This window comes from Onychostoma macrolepis, chromosome 01, assembly GCF_012432095.1.
Source record: "Onychostoma macrolepis isolate SWU-2019 chromosome 01, ASM1243209v1, whole genome shotgun sequence".
Classification (NCBI taxonomy): Eukaryota; Metazoa; Chordata; class Actinopteri; order Cypriniformes; family Cyprinidae; genus Onychostoma; species Onychostoma macrolepis.
The window spans coordinates 46,336,241-46,350,328 of NC_081155.1; the positions used below are offsets into that span (position 1 = coordinate 46,336,241).

The following is a 14,088-nucleotide window of genomic DNA, read 5'->3' on the forward strand; positions in this document are numbered from 1 at the left end:
ATAATTTCGCGGTATAAACTAGCAATTCTGAGAAGAAAAGTATTAATTATGAGATATAAACTCATAACTGCAAGGGAAAAAAAGTCAGAATTGTTAAATAAAAAATGCGCCAACTTTTTAAAAAAATGTTGTTTTATTCACGGAAAAGGTCAGAATTGGGAGATAAAAAGTCGCGATTACTCTTATTTTTCTTTCAGTATTTTATTCCATGGTGGAGAAAAAAAATAAAAATAAAAAAAGGAAGATGTAAACTCATAATTTCGATCAAAAAAATTAATTAAAAAAAAGTCATAATTGCAAGATATAAATTTGCATTTGTGAGGAAAATGTTTTTTTTTCGCAACTACTCGTTTATAACTTAAAATTGCAAGACACAGATTCAAAGTTGTGAGAGATAAAAAATAATAATAATAAAATAGCAATTACCTTTTTATTCCGTGGCAGAAATACGCTATGCTTCATGCACAAAATTAAAAATTAACTGCAAAGAAAATCACAAAATAAAGTGAGATTGCCAGATATAAATTTGCATTTGTGAGGAAAAAAAAAAAAAAAACCTTGCAACAACTTGCAATTAAAAACAGACTCAAAGTTCTATAAAAATTGTAAATAAAAATAATGATAATTGCAATTACATTTTTTTTTATTCTGTGGCAGAAATATGCTATGCTTCGTGTACAAAATTAAAAAACTGCAAAAAAAAATAATAATAATGTGATATTGCGAAATTGTGAGATAAATTCGCATTTGTGAGAAAAAACAACAACTTGCAATTACAAAATCATTTTTTTTATTCTGTGGCAGAAATACGCTACGCTTCATGTACAAACTTCAACATAAAATGCAAAAGAATCATGTTTATTTGTCTTGCGTACTAGTCTTCAACATTTACACACAACATCCACTCACACATAACGGCACATCTGATAAAAGAAACCATTAAGTGAACAGGTGATCCTTTTACATCATCATAACCTTTCCAGAATGACACGCTTCATCATTATCAAATCTGCAGAGTGTTGCAGAAGACGCCTGATAAGTGAAAGCCAGGCCCCTCGGAGCAGCAGATATTAATCAGGCGTCTATTAAAGCGTTCTGCACCACATCCTGGCCACGGAAGAGACGGTTTTTCTTCATTTGTGCTGATGCTGAAGCTTCTCAGACACGCTACACCCGTCTGGGGTTGAAGAACTTCCCAGCGTAGCGTCCGTGATTGTGGATGTCGAACGGACTCAGGACTTTGCGGATGCCAAGCATGTTGGAGCGGGCGATTCTCTGGAAGGTCCAGGGGTTCTGGTTGTTTGCGGCCTGTTTGGTCTGTTCCTCATACAGTGCTGCCAGACTGTCTCTGCTCACCACCTACACCACAAACACAGACACAACCGCTGACCTGCGCTCAATCACATCTGATCACACACCAATTAAATATATATATACACACATATATATATATATATATATATATATATATAAAATAAATTTAACAAAAAAATATAATATATATATATAAAATACATAAAATATATATATAAAATAAATTTAATATAAAAAATATATATATATATATATATATATATATATATATATATATATATATATATATATATATATATAAAAATATATATATTAAAAAAAAAAAAATATAATATATATATATAAAATACATAAAATATATATATATAAAATAAATTTAATATAAAAAATATATTACAATTTTATATAAAATATATATATATATATATATATATATAATTAAATATATACATTATTTGTTTATTCATAAAGTATGAAACTTTGATACTGAAAAAAAATATCAAAATGAACTGACTTTGTGCCTAAAACAAGAACAAATATCTGCAAAAGGGGTCAGAACAATCTACTTATTTTCCTTTTAAATGAAGATTATTTTTCTGACCCCACTGATAACATATGCATTTCTTGTTTTAAGCATAAACTCACTCATTTTTTAGAAAACACTAAATATCTCATTTCATTCTGCTTCTCAGGAAAATATATCTTGATTTAAGTATGTTCAAACATTTGTACTGAAAAACAAGAAAAATATTGTGCAAGAAAATCTTTAATTTTTTGTATTTTAAGGGGACTTAATAGTACTAAGCAATATTTACCTCTAAATTATGCACCATTTATTTCTATATAAAACAATACAAATATTATTAAAAAGACAGTTCGTACTTTATTTAATGCAGTATTTAAGTTAAAAATAGAGCAAATGTATTTAAAATCCAACAAGGGTATGCAAAAGTGATCTATCTGGTGAAAAAAAAAAAAAAAAGGAAAATTATATGTAATTCCAGCATGTTTGCAGACATAATTACTTACTTTTATTAAGTTTTGCATTTGGATACATTTAGACATTATCAAAGACGACTTACGTCAAAGTTCAGATTGTTTTTGTTTGAAACGCTGATTTACAGTGATTTTACAGTTACAGTCAAACCTGAACATCGTGCTAGAAAGAAGTTTCATTAACTATAATTTGATTCAAAATTGAATAAAAATTATGCTGGTCATTTTAGGCTGCTAGGAACACAAGAGTGGCTATTTTTAAAGCACTTTTAACTTATCATCAAATCATTTCAACATTTTTTGTTTGTGTTCCCCAGTAAAAAAGTAATATTTGAAATACATTTATTTCATACCAAGTATAGTTCAAATCTATTAACATATTTCCTGACATCTCGCTCCAGACTTACTGATATAAAAATTATAATTAAACTTTATTTGGCGTACTACTTGTGCACAATGCACTTTTCTTAATATTAAGCCTAAAATGTGTTTTAATGTCAGGATTTTATGCTCTTTAAATAATATCAGTCTTTAAATGCAACATATTTAAAGTATACTTGCAATAGTTCCACTTTAGCACAATCTAATATACTTCAGTTTATCTTTAGTTAGACTTCCGCACAATTAAAGTGCATCAAGTACAAAATAAGTTGTTCCAATTCTGCAGATTTTAAGTATAGCAGTATAGTAAACTAAAAGTGAAATTAGGGTATTTTTAATACGCACATATGTGTTTGTAGTATAAATAAATGCATTTCAAAAACATTTTAGTATATTTATTTTTCACTAGGGTTCACATTGCTATTTTGGAAGTAAAATATATATATATTTTTTATTTATTTGTTTCCGTTCTGAAGGGCTACCAAGGCTTAAAGCACATGAAATAAACACACTCAACGTGTTATTGCCACATCGGATTATGAAAATTCATAAAGAGGAAGTTAGAAAATAAACACACAAACCTTGGCTGGAAAGGGAAGCTTCTTAGCCACTTCTTTGAGCACGGCCTCCACCTCGCCCAGCTCCACGTGACCTCCGACCTCCACCACCAGCCGGCCGCATTTGACCGGAGTCACGTAGTGGTCGATGGCGCCCTTCCCGCCGCCCATGCGCTGGCCCAAGCCCTTCCGCGTGATGGGTTTAAACGGGGCTTGGATGCGCCACACGGCAAACGTGCGGCTGGGGTCCATGCGGCGGTTGATGGTGAGCCTCATCATCTCCATGTGACCCCAGTGAAGATACCCTCCTCCCAGAGCCTACAGAGACACGCCGAGATGATTAAACACACTCTCTGGGTCACTTCTGAAGGATCTGTGTCCTGCTTTCAGAGAGCAACCACACATACTTCTTCATTTAATTAATTATTCAGTTTAATCACTAAAGTCATTTATATACCCATTCATTCATTGATTAGTCATTTGTATTATATGTGACCACAAAACCAGTCATAAGGGTCAATTTTTCAAAATTGAGACGTATGCATCATCTGAAAGCTGAATAAATCATCTTTCCATTTATGTATGGTTTGTTAGGATCGGACAATATTTGAAAATCTGGAATCTGAGGGTGCAAAAAAATCTAAATATTGAGAAAATCACCTTTAAAGTTGTTCAAATTAAGTTCTTAGCAATGCATATTACTAATCAAAAATTAAGTTTTGATATATTTACGGTAGGAAATGTACTAAACATCTTCATGGAACATGATCTTAATATCCTAATGATTTTTGGCATAAAAGAGAAATGTATAATTTTGAGCCATACAATGTATTGTTGGCTATTGCTACAAATATAGCTGTGCTGCTTATGACTGAGCTCATATTATTGTTTTTCCATTGTTGTTTAGTCTTGTGGCTGTAGGTTTAAGGGCCGTTTGTCTTCATGAATAAGAGATACGAGGGAATGTTTATGGAAACTCAAGGTTTATGGGATGTTGTTTTGAAGCAGTTTGGTATAACAGTGCAAGATTATTTAATAAACTCTGCTCCTTGTTTTCAGCATCACTTCGTCTCCTGCTTCTGCTCTTCTCGGGGTCTTTCCTCAGTCAACTTCTTTGCTGATAGAAGACTGTTGATAGACTTTGGGTATTTTGGATACCAGACAAGACTTGCTGTTATCAGGTGTTGTGTATTAGACTGCCGACTAGTTGTTCTGTTACCAGACTAAACAGATATTTGGATCTGGCGCCCCGGGGATGGCTCTTAATGATCTGGCGTGGAGGCATGATCTAACACTTCAAAACACTGACCACGATCCCGTACTGTCCGTCGCTGAAGGTATTGCCGCTTTTGGCCGGTCCCTGGATGTCACGCAGCTTCTTCATCTCCTTCTTCGCTTGTTTCAAGTTTGGGACCTTTTCCAGGAACTTCAGTTTGGGCTTGTCTGGCAGAACCACGTCTGCATGAGAGAAAAACAGCGGAAATCACAAACGCGAGTCTAGTGGCTTCACGAGTCAAAAAAAAAAAAGCCACTACATTCATACAATATTTTCAATTTATATATTGTTATTCCCCATTTACTTACTCCATTTTTATTCTTTTGTCTTTATGTCATTTTGTTGCACTGTGGAAGCTTCTCTCATAAAACAAATTCCTTGAATGTGTAAATCTCATTCTGACTGATTCTGATTCAAAATTACCTTTATTTAAACTGAAGTGCAATTATCAAAACTTGTTTTTTGCATATATTTAAATCACATTACATTAAATAAATATATGCAATGATTTTGAGACAGCCATAAATATTAGTATTATAATTTTACAGTTGTAAAATAAAATGATTGGCATGTTATTTTTCTTAAATACTCATTTTTATTTTAGTGTGAAATGTCAAAATTCATTATTCTTTTGTTTTTGTATTTTATCATTTCATTTAGTACAAAAATAATAAGTGTTATTATTAATGTTATAAAAATAAAAACACAAACTAATTTTTTTGCAGCAATAATAATTATTACTATTAATTAGTGCCGTCAAACAATTAATCCTGATTAATCGCATCCAAAATAAAAGTTGTTTACAATGTGTATATTTATTATGTACATATAAATACAAACACATGCATGTATATATTTAAGAAAAAATTATTTTTATACATATATATATATATATATATATATATATATATATATATATGCAAGTTATATGAATATAAACATGTAAATATTTTCCAAAATATATACTGAATGTGTTTGCATTTATATAATTTTTTTTTGTATGCAATTAATCGTTTGACAGCACTAGTATTAATACAACTGTTGTTTTTACTAAATTAAAATGTATAAAAATACTACAAACAAAATAATTAGTTTATTTAGTAATTTTTATTTTTTCATAACAGTTACTACTTTTATTATTACTACTATATATTTTAGGATTTTAATTGTTATTTATTTATTTATTTATATGTGCAACTTCAAATTTTATCAGGAAAAAAAAAAAAAAACCTGGGGTTCGGGTTAGTTTTTACCCCCAAAAATGCAGTTCTTTACTTTAAAATAAATAAATACAGGACTAGCATGCATTAATTAACTGCCATAATGCAGTTGAGACGGAGTGAAAGTGTTTAATGATCGTTACCACTGAAGTCTGGTGGGATTTCATAAGTCCTCAATCCTGCTGACAGGAGCTTCAGGTTATTCTGAAGAACATCTGCATTATTAAGAGAAAGATGCCATACATTCAACAGGTTAAAACATCACATTTGACCAGTTATGACACTCTGGTTATGATAATAAACATGTAAACCAGGGTGTGAATCCAGACAGAAGAAAGAGTTCAATTATGGTATTTATATCATGTACATACATGTCCAAAAACATGGTGCCAAAAAATGCTTTATTTGTTAGTGGTACTAATAAAAATAATTAATTTCCTAACTTACCTGGCTGGCTTGATGTCCGGACAAAGCCCAGAAACGCGCGCTTCAGTGCTGAGAACATGGCTGATTCTAGAATTTAATTCTATATACAAAATATAAGCACGTAACGTTATAAATCTTCATTTCTTCTCGGTTGTGATTCAGACCAGAGTCGCGCGGATCCACAAGGTCGCTGCCATGTTTGATCAACATCCGGTCCGTCTGTGAAATTCAGCCGGAAACAGATCCGCGCATCACGAGTTCCGCTTGAATTAGATTTTTATTCCAGATGGGTGTAGCTTGAACATTTAAAAATATATAGAAAAATAACTTAGCAAATAATTGACAAATAAATATACCTTAGTACTTCTGCAGTGTTTAACTGTTTAAAGTGATAAACTAATGTAAATTATATATAACATTTAAATTGTGCATTTCTTTTTTAAGTCAGTATTTACCAAACGAGATATTCACAAAAAATGTTTTATACTATTTTAAGATATAGTACGCTAAACATCTGAAGCCACGCCCTCATGCCAATCAAAACACCTGTCACGTGATCACTGATTACACACGTGCTACTAACAGTCAGGAACTACTTCAGTAGCTAGTCCTCAAACTAGTAGGTAATCTTTATTAGTGTTCCTTGCGTTGATAAATATATAAAATAAATGTGCTATGCAGAATTTAAATTGAAATCTCTTTCTATGATGAATGATTGATTGCAAAATATATTTTAAATCAGTCAAATATTTAGAATAATGAAGATTTTTAATGTTTTTGAAATAAGTCTCACCAAGGCTGCATTTATTTGGTCAGAAATGCAGTAAAATTGTGAAATATTATTAAAATTTAGAACAGCTGTTTTCTATGTGAATATCTGTTAAACTGTAATATATTTCTGTGATGCGCAGCTGTATTTTCAGCATCATTACTGCAGTCTTCAGTGTCACATGATCTTCAGAAATCATTCTAATATGCTGATTTGCTGCTCATTTCTGATTATTATCAATGCATTTTGAATCATATTTGTGGAAACCATGATATACTACCAATCAAAAGTTTGGGGTAAGTAAGTTTTCTTTTTTTTTTTTTAAAGAAATTACTACTTTTATTGATCAAGGCTCCATTAAATTGATCAAAAGTGTCAGTAAAGACATTTATAATGTTACAAAAGTTTTTCGTTTCAAATAAATGCTGTTCTGTGAATTCTGAAAAATAAAACGTCACAATTTCCACAAAAATATTTTTGTTTTTAATTGTTTTTAACTTTGATAATCAGAAATGTTTCTCAAGCAGCAAATCAGTATATTAGAATGATTTCTGAAGATCATGTGACACTGAAGACTGCAGTAATGATGCTGAAAATACAGCTGCGCATCACAGAAATAAATTACAGTTTAACACATATTCACATAGAAAACAGCTGTTTTAAATTGAAATATTTTTTCTCAATTTTTACTGTATTTTCGATCAAATAAATGCAGCTTTGCTGAGCAACCCAGTTTGAAAAAGTACACTTCCATAACGTACTTAATATACTAAAAACGATTCTCTTAAGATCAACTGTGCTATTTTGGGACACTGTGAATATGAACTAAAATGCGCTTTTAACATACTGTCTCTATATTTAAAAAATGTATTTATTCACCACTTGTAGTACACTTGTCTTGAACCCATACACTGACTAAATACATTTCTTAAATACAGAGACGGCATGTTAAAAGCGCATTTTAGTTCATATTCACAGTGTCCCAAAATAGCACAGTTGATCTTAAGAGAATGGTTTTTAGTATATTAAGTACAAAATTAGTGCGTGAAAATAGAGCGCTTTAAAGTACGGTATGGAAGTGTACTTTTTTTAAACCTGGGATATCTTAAAGATTCCAAACTATTATATAAGTAGCCTTTTTTTTTGCATTTTCGCATCTCAGGTCCCACATGATGATGGAAAGCTCAGACGAATCGAGCCCGATTCAATCCGACTTTCCGTACTCCTTTTCCGAAGACGGTCACCTGCGGCACAGAATGACCTCTGAACCCTACAAATTCACGTTCAGACTCGATGACGTCCGTGCAACCGATCGGGAACATCACAGCCTCTGCCACTACATCACCCAGCACGTCTACCAGCTCCTAGAGAGGAGGTTTCGCCTTCTTAGGGTGCGTCTGGAGGAGGATGGTTTTGTGTTCACGAGTCCGGGAGCACTGGATCATCCCGGGAGTCTGCTGGTTCTGATCCAGGACCGAGGAACGGTGCGGAGCGGCGTGTGGAGCTGGAAGCTTTCGGCTCACGAGGGACTGGAGCGAGGCAGTCAGATCCCGTTTCTGCGCTGGGCCGCGCTGGAGTCGTGTGCTGTGATTATTATGAACCCTAACGAGGGAGGGACGACTCTAGAACATCACGTGCATTTGGTTTGGGAACGCTTGGTTTCTCGGAGCCCCGCTGAGCATATATTTGTGGCCGCTCATGGATACGGAGGCCTGGGTTTTGTTGATCTTCTATGCTGTAATCCGGATGAGATCCAGCGGCGAGTGAAGGCCGTGGCTTTCTTGGACTCGTCTCACAGTCTGTGGCATCAGCCGCTGGGACAAGCCGGACGCGACTGGCTAAAGTCCCACTCCAGAACTTGGATTCTCAGCAGCAAGCCTCTCAATCGCGCCGTCGGATCGCTGAAGGCCGGATCTCCGCAGATCTCCGCAGGGACTCGGTGCCACGACTCAGTGCCCGCCGTCTGCATGGACTCTGTGTTTCGCTTCTTCAGCAAAAGCGTCAAACCGAAAGCCACGCCGACGCCGTTTGAAATCATCACCAGGAGCAAAAGCCGCAAAAACGACCAAGACCACAACTCAATCTGATCACACTAATGGACTGACCCGAAGGGTATCACTTGCTCAAATCTGAAACAAATAAATGACTTCGCATCAAAATGATCATTTCTGTCTGATTATCATAAAAAAGACTGATGTATACGAGTGTGTTTCTTCATCAGGTTTGTAGAAATGTGTCTCTGCATCAGTGTCTCAGCAATGGATGCTCTGCAGTGAATGGGTGCCGTCAGAATGAGAGTCTGATAAAAACATCCACAGCACTCCAGTCCATCAGTTAACATCTGGAGAAGACAAAAGCTGAAACAAAAGAGGTTTTAACTCAAATATGAGTCCATAATCCATAATAACGCTTCCTCCAGTGAAAAAGTGCATCTGCTGTTGTCTCTCACATCAAAATCCAGCCACATATTTGTTTAGAGCTGTTTTGGCATCTGCGCAGATTTCTCTCCTGATTCAGACCAGAACACTTTTTCACTGGAGGAAGCGTTATTATGGATTATGGACTCGTATTTGAGTTAAAAACCTCTTTTGTTTCAGCTTTTGTCTTCTCCAGATGTTAACTGATGGACTGGAGTGCTGTGGATTATTGTGATGTCTTTATCAGACTCTCATTCTGACGGCACCCATTCACTGCAGAGCATCCATTGCTGAGACACTGATGCAATGCTACATTTCTACAAATCTGATGAAGAAACAAACTCATCCTGATCTCTGATGAACTGAGAATGAATGCAAAATGGGTGTAAAATCAAAATCAGCTTTACTTTGAAAACACCATACAAAAATTTCACAATACACAGAATAAGTACATCAGACTGTTGATCGTTTCCACGGGAAACTCACGTTATATAAGCTCACTTTAACTAGTCTCTCCATCAGAAGATGTGATTGTTGTTGGGTCAAACTCTGTGCTAGATGTCATGGTACAGCAGATCATATTTAGGGATGTTTCTCGGGTCGATCGGGCTTCGGACGATCAGTTTTCCTCTCATCGCGCCTCGATAGATCACTTCGATCAGATCCATGAAGTCCTGCTTGGTTTTGAAGCTTCCCACAAACTTGGTATGATCTGGAGATCTGAATGGAAATATATCAAAATAAATCTGAGTGGAGTGATATAAACAACTTCCCTGAAACACCATGAAGCAATTAAAGAGGAAATTATGTCACAATTGCTGTGAAATATGAGATACGAGTCTTATGCATTCAATTTATCTTTCTCGTTTACGAGCACTTCTATGGAAACATCCGTTTCAGCAGAAGCTAATTTTATCTTAAATAACTTCTCACTTTAACCACATATCCTGTGTTTGTACCTTCTTCAAAAACATATCCTGTTTCCTTTGGGTCCGAGCCAGATGATTAATAGTAAAAGCTTGCATTAAATGCACACTTGATTTACTAGGCAACAAAACAATAGTTAACCCACATATAAACACAGAAAATGATGTTATATGCAATATTATATATGGATAACATGTGAAAGAGGCATATTTATCAACACTCACCCATAGTCCACCTTCATGTGCTGTCCGTTGAAGAAGAACACTGTCGAGGGAATGAAGCTGATGTCGAAGTACCGGGTATAAACCGGCGCCGTGTCCACATCCACCAGATAAATACTGGCCATGTTACTCAGATCGTGAGCTGTCTTTGACAGCTGTCAATCACACAGACACAACCAGATTTAACAATATTCAACACAGTCGTGGTCAGAATTATTTTACTTCAATGAAAGCATAGATTTTTATCAGGTTTCTTCAATGCAAGTTCAGTAGAACAGCATTTATCTGAAATAGAAATCTTTTGTAACATCATGAATGTCTTTATTATCAATTTTGATCTATTCAACACAATAATCCCACAACAGCTCATCCACAAACTAAACCTGCTGGGATTAGATCCTGGACTTTTTAACTGCAAGACCTCAGTCAGTCCGTGTCGGCCGCAACACCTCGAGCACTACCACACTGAGCACAGGTGTCCCACAAGGCTGTGTGCTCAGCCCGCTGCTCTTCACGCTGCTGACCCACGACTGCACTGCCAAGTCCAGCTCCAACCACATCATCAAGTTTGCTGATGACACAACAGTGGTAGGCCTCATCAGCAACAACGATGAAACGCACTACAGAGAGGAAGTGGCACAGCTGGCTGAATGGTGTGGTGCTAACAACCTGTCCCTCAATGTGAGTAAGACAAAAGAGGTTGTGATGGACTTCAGGAGAAAATCCGTTGACCACCCCCCACTGACCATCGACGGCTCAACCGTGGAGAGAGTCAGCAGCACTAAATTCCTGGGGGTGCACATCACAGAGGATCTCACCAACATCACGTCGCTCAACAAGAAAGGACAACAGCGCCTCTACTTTCTCCGCCGGCTGAAAAGAGCAAGTCTCCCTCCACCCATCCTCACCACCTTTTACAGGGGCACCATTGAGAGTGTGCTGACCAGCTGCATCACTGTCTGGTATGGGAACTGCAGTGCTGCTGACCGCAAGACCCTCCAGCGGACAGTGAACACTGCTGCAAAGATCATCGGTGCCCCTCTTCCCTCCATCCTGGACATTTTCCTCACACGATGCTCCAGCAAAGCCTCCAGCATCGTGAAGGACCCCACCCACCCCTCCCACAACCTCTTCCACAACCTCTTCCAGCTCCTGCCATCAGGAAAAAGGTACCGGAGTATCAAAGCTCGTTCTGTCAGATTGCTCAACAGCTTCTTTCCCCAGGCTGTGAGAGCTCTTAACTCCAATCTCCCTGTCCCCGCTCTGAAACCATGAACACCTCATCCCCCCAACTCATAAATAACTATTGACAAGTTTCCTAAGTGCAATTCTGGGTGTGCTACACACAGGTGAGTGGGCTATACAAACCACCTGTAGTAACGCACTCGTCCCACTATATGCACACTAGACACTTTCTATAAACACTCCCTGCTACAAAGACTCAATAAGATAATATATGTTTACTTGAATATTGCACTACAAAATGTTTACTGGAGCATTGCACTACTAACTCTTTTGCACTATGCGCTGCTTCCCACAAAATCTCTCTTCTGAACAATTTAATGTACAAAATATATATTTTCTGCACAATTTCATGTACAGTATTTATGTAAAGTTCTTGTACAGTCTCAGTTTGTGTATGTGTAGTCAACTAGGTATAGTAGTTATAGTATTTATAGTACAGGTGCATCTCAATAAATTAGAATGTCGTGAAAAAGTTCATTTTTTCTTGTAAGTTATTTCAAAAAGTGAAGTTTCCACAGTCAGTGATGATTTGGGCTGCCATGTCATCTGCTGGTGTTGGTCCACTGTGTTTTCTGAAGTCCACAGTCAACGCAGCCATCTACCAGGAAATTTTACAGCACTTCATGCTTCCTTCTGTTGACAAGCTTTATGGAGATGCTGATTTCATTTTCCAGCAGGACTTGGCACCTGCCCACACTGCCAAAGGTACCAAAAGCTGGTTCAATGACCATAGTGTTACTGTGCTTGACTGACCAGCAAACTCGCCTGACCTGAACCCCAGAGAGAATCTCTTGTGAAGAGGAAGATGAGAGACACCAGACCCAACAATGCAGATGAGCTGAAGGCCACTATCAGAGTAACCTGGGCTCTCATAACACCTGAGCAGTGCCACAGACTGATCGACTCCATGCCACGCCGCATTGCTGCAGTAATTAAAGCAAAAGGAGCCCCAACTAAGTATTGAGCACATATACAGTAAATTAACATACTTTCCAGAAGGCCAACAATTCACTAAAAATGTTTTTTTTTATTGGTCTTATGAAGTATTCTAATTTGTTGAGAGTGAATTGGTGGGGTTTTGTTAAATGTGAGCCAAAATCATCACAATTAAAAGAACCAAAGACTTAAACTACTTCAGTCTGTGTGCATAGAATTTATTTAATACACGTGTTTCACAATTTGTGTTGAATTACTGAAATAAATGAACTTTTCCACGACATTCTAATTTATTGAGATGCACCTCTATATGTATAGTCAGATGGTTAAACTGTTGTATAGCTCTATTGTTTTTCTTATATTTGCATTGTTGTATGTTTATCTCATGTTTAACTAGTATGTAGCACCGTGGTCCTGCGAGACACGACATTTCGTTCCACTATATGTCCACACATGTAGCAGAATGACAATAAAGCTCAACATGCATCCTTGCTAAATAAAACTATTAATTATCTGGGGAAAAAAATTAATTATTATTCTGATTCCAAGCTTTTGAATGGTATATAGTGTATAATGTTACAAAAGCTTTTTATTTCAGATAAAATCTTTGTATCTTTCTATCCATCAAAGAATCCTGAAAAAATATACTCGCCTACTTTAAATATTGATAATAATAATAATAATAAAAATGTTTGTTGAGCAGCAAATCAGCATATTAGAATGATTTCTGAAGATCATGTGACACTGAAGACTGGAGTAATGATGCTGAAAATACAGCTGCGCATCACAGAAATAAATTACAGTTTAACACATATTCACATAGAAAACAGCTGTTTTAAATAGTAAAAATATTTCAAAATTTTACTGCTTTTGCTGTATTTTGGATCAAATAAATGCAGCCTTGGTGAGCAGAAGAGACTTCTTTAAAAACATTACTGTTCAAAAACTTCTGATTAACTTTAAAATATATATTTGGCTAATCTACTAAATATATACACGCTACATTTGTGTGTATAACATAAACTCTACAGTATAAAAAGTATTAAGCATAACGCATATTCAAATATAAAAGTGATATGACCTAATAATAATAATAAGCTAGTAAAGTGAATATGAGATGATAATAACTCACAATCTCGTCCAGCTGTAAACACACAGAATCTTCATCTCTGCCGAAACGCAGCACTAAAACCTTCTCAGCGACAGATTTAACGGCGTCGTCGATGTCTTTTTTACACGACAGTTTAGGGAGGAAAAAGCTCATGACGCTTTCACCGAATTCACTCTGAAATATAAACAAATTTTGGGAATACGTGCGTGAACTCCAGCGGATGTTTACTAGTGTGTGGCGCACCGCTATATGTGATCCGACTAGAAACGCCATCAATAGTTCCTACGCTGTG

At 35.9% G+C, this 14,088-nt stretch overlaps 3 protein-coding genes across 8 annotated transcripts; 1 reads left to right on the forward strand and 2 right to left on the reverse strand.

Moving 5' to 3' along the window:
- Positions 1 to 773: 773 nt before the first annotated feature.
- Positions 774 to 6,397, reverse strand: mrpl16 (mitochondrial ribosomal protein L16). The gene is made up of 5 exons (XM_058785959.1): positions 6,192 to 6,397; positions 5,888 to 5,959; positions 4,558 to 4,706; positions 3,273 to 3,566; positions 774 to 1,359 (listed from the first exon to the last, which is right to left on the reverse strand). The coding sequence occupies exons 1-5, from the start codon at positions 6,247 to 6,249 to the stop codon at positions 1,168 to 1,170; spliced, it is 765 nt and encodes a 254-aa protein (XP_058641942.1). The 5' UTR covers positions 6,250 to 6,397; the 3' UTR covers positions 774 to 1,167.
- A 187-nt stretch (positions 6,398 to 6,584) lies between these two features.
- si:ch73-41e3.7 (uncharacterized protein LOC572312 homolog) lies at positions 6,585 to 9,026 on the forward strand. Of its 3 annotated transcripts, XM_058785935.1 has the most exons (3): positions 6,760 to 6,789; positions 7,082 to 7,235; positions 8,102 to 9,026. In XM_058785935.1, exon 3 carries the CDS (start codon positions 8,109 to 8,111, stop codon positions 9,024 to 9,026), a length of 918 nt encoding a protein of 305 aa, XP_058641918.1. In that variant the 5' UTR covers positions 6,760 to 6,789; positions 7,082 to 7,235; positions 8,102 to 8,108. The 3 variants fall into 3 exon arrangements, with proteins under 3 accessions (XP_058641910.1, XP_058641904.1, XP_058641918.1); XM_058785927.1 differs by lacking the exon at positions 7,082 to 7,235 and having other exon boundaries at positions 6,585 to 6,793; XM_058785921.1 differs by lacking the exon at positions 7,082 to 7,235 and having other exon boundaries at positions 6,585 to 6,789.
- txnl4b (thioredoxin-like 4B) lies at positions 8,940 to 14,036 on the reverse strand. 4 transcript variants are annotated; one of them, XR_009272703.1, is made up of 5 exons: positions 13,818 to 14,036; positions 10,508 to 10,659; positions 10,316 to 10,400; positions 9,843 to 10,076; positions 8,940 to 9,068 (listed from the first exon to the last, which is right to left on the reverse strand). XR_009272703.1 is itself a non-coding variant. In XM_058786016.1 (4 exons), exons 1-4 carry the CDS (start codon positions 13,947 to 13,949, stop codon positions 9,939 to 9,941), a joined length of 507 nt encoding a protein of 168 aa, XP_058641999.1. In that variant the 5' UTR covers positions 13,950 to 14,036; the 3' UTR covers positions 9,684 to 9,938. The 4 variants fall into 4 exon arrangements, 2 of the variants coding, with proteins under 2 accessions (XP_058641999.1, XP_058642012.1); XR_009272705.1 differs by lacking the exon at positions 10,316 to 10,400 and having other exon boundaries at positions 13,818 to 14,034; XM_058786016.1 differs by lacking the exon at positions 8,940 to 9,068 and having other exon boundaries at positions 9,684 to 10,076.
- Between the last annotated feature and the right edge of the window lie 52 nt (positions 14,037 to 14,088).

What these genes read in the sequence shown, in the direction of transcription:
- mrpl16 (XM_058785959.1), bottom strand. Translation starts at nt 6,249, where the DNA reads ATGTTCTCAGCACTGAAGCGCGCGTTTCTGGGCTTTGTCCGGACATCA. An exon ending in AATCCCACCAGACTTCAGTG is followed by an intron (nt 4,707 to 5,887) that starts GTAACGATCATT and finishes TCTCTCATGCAG; the next exon opens with ACGTGGTTCTGCCAGACAAG. An exon ending in AGCTTCCCTTTCCAGCCAAG is followed by an intron (nt 1,360 to 3,272) that starts GTTTGTGTGTTT and finishes TTTGTGGTGTAG; the next exon opens with GTGGTGAGCAGAGACAGTCT.
- si:ch73-41e3.7 (XM_058785927.1), top strand. Translation starts at nt 8,109, where the DNA reads ATGATGATGGAAAGCTCAGACGAATCGAGCCCGATTCAATCCGACTTT.
- txnl4b (XM_058786016.1), bottom strand. Translation starts at nt 13,949, where the DNA reads ATGAGCTTTTTCCTCCCTAAACTGTCGTGTAAAAAAGACATCGACGAC. An exon ending in CACATGAAGGTGGACTATGG is followed by an intron (nt 10,401 to 10,507) that starts GTGAGTGTTGAT and finishes TTTGTTGCCTAG; the next exon opens with TAAATCAAGTGTGCATTTAA. An exon ending in AGGATATGTTTTTGAAGAAG is followed by an intron (nt 10,077 to 10,315) that starts GTACAAACACAG and finishes ATTTCCATTCAG; the next exon opens with ATCTCCAGATCATACCAAGT.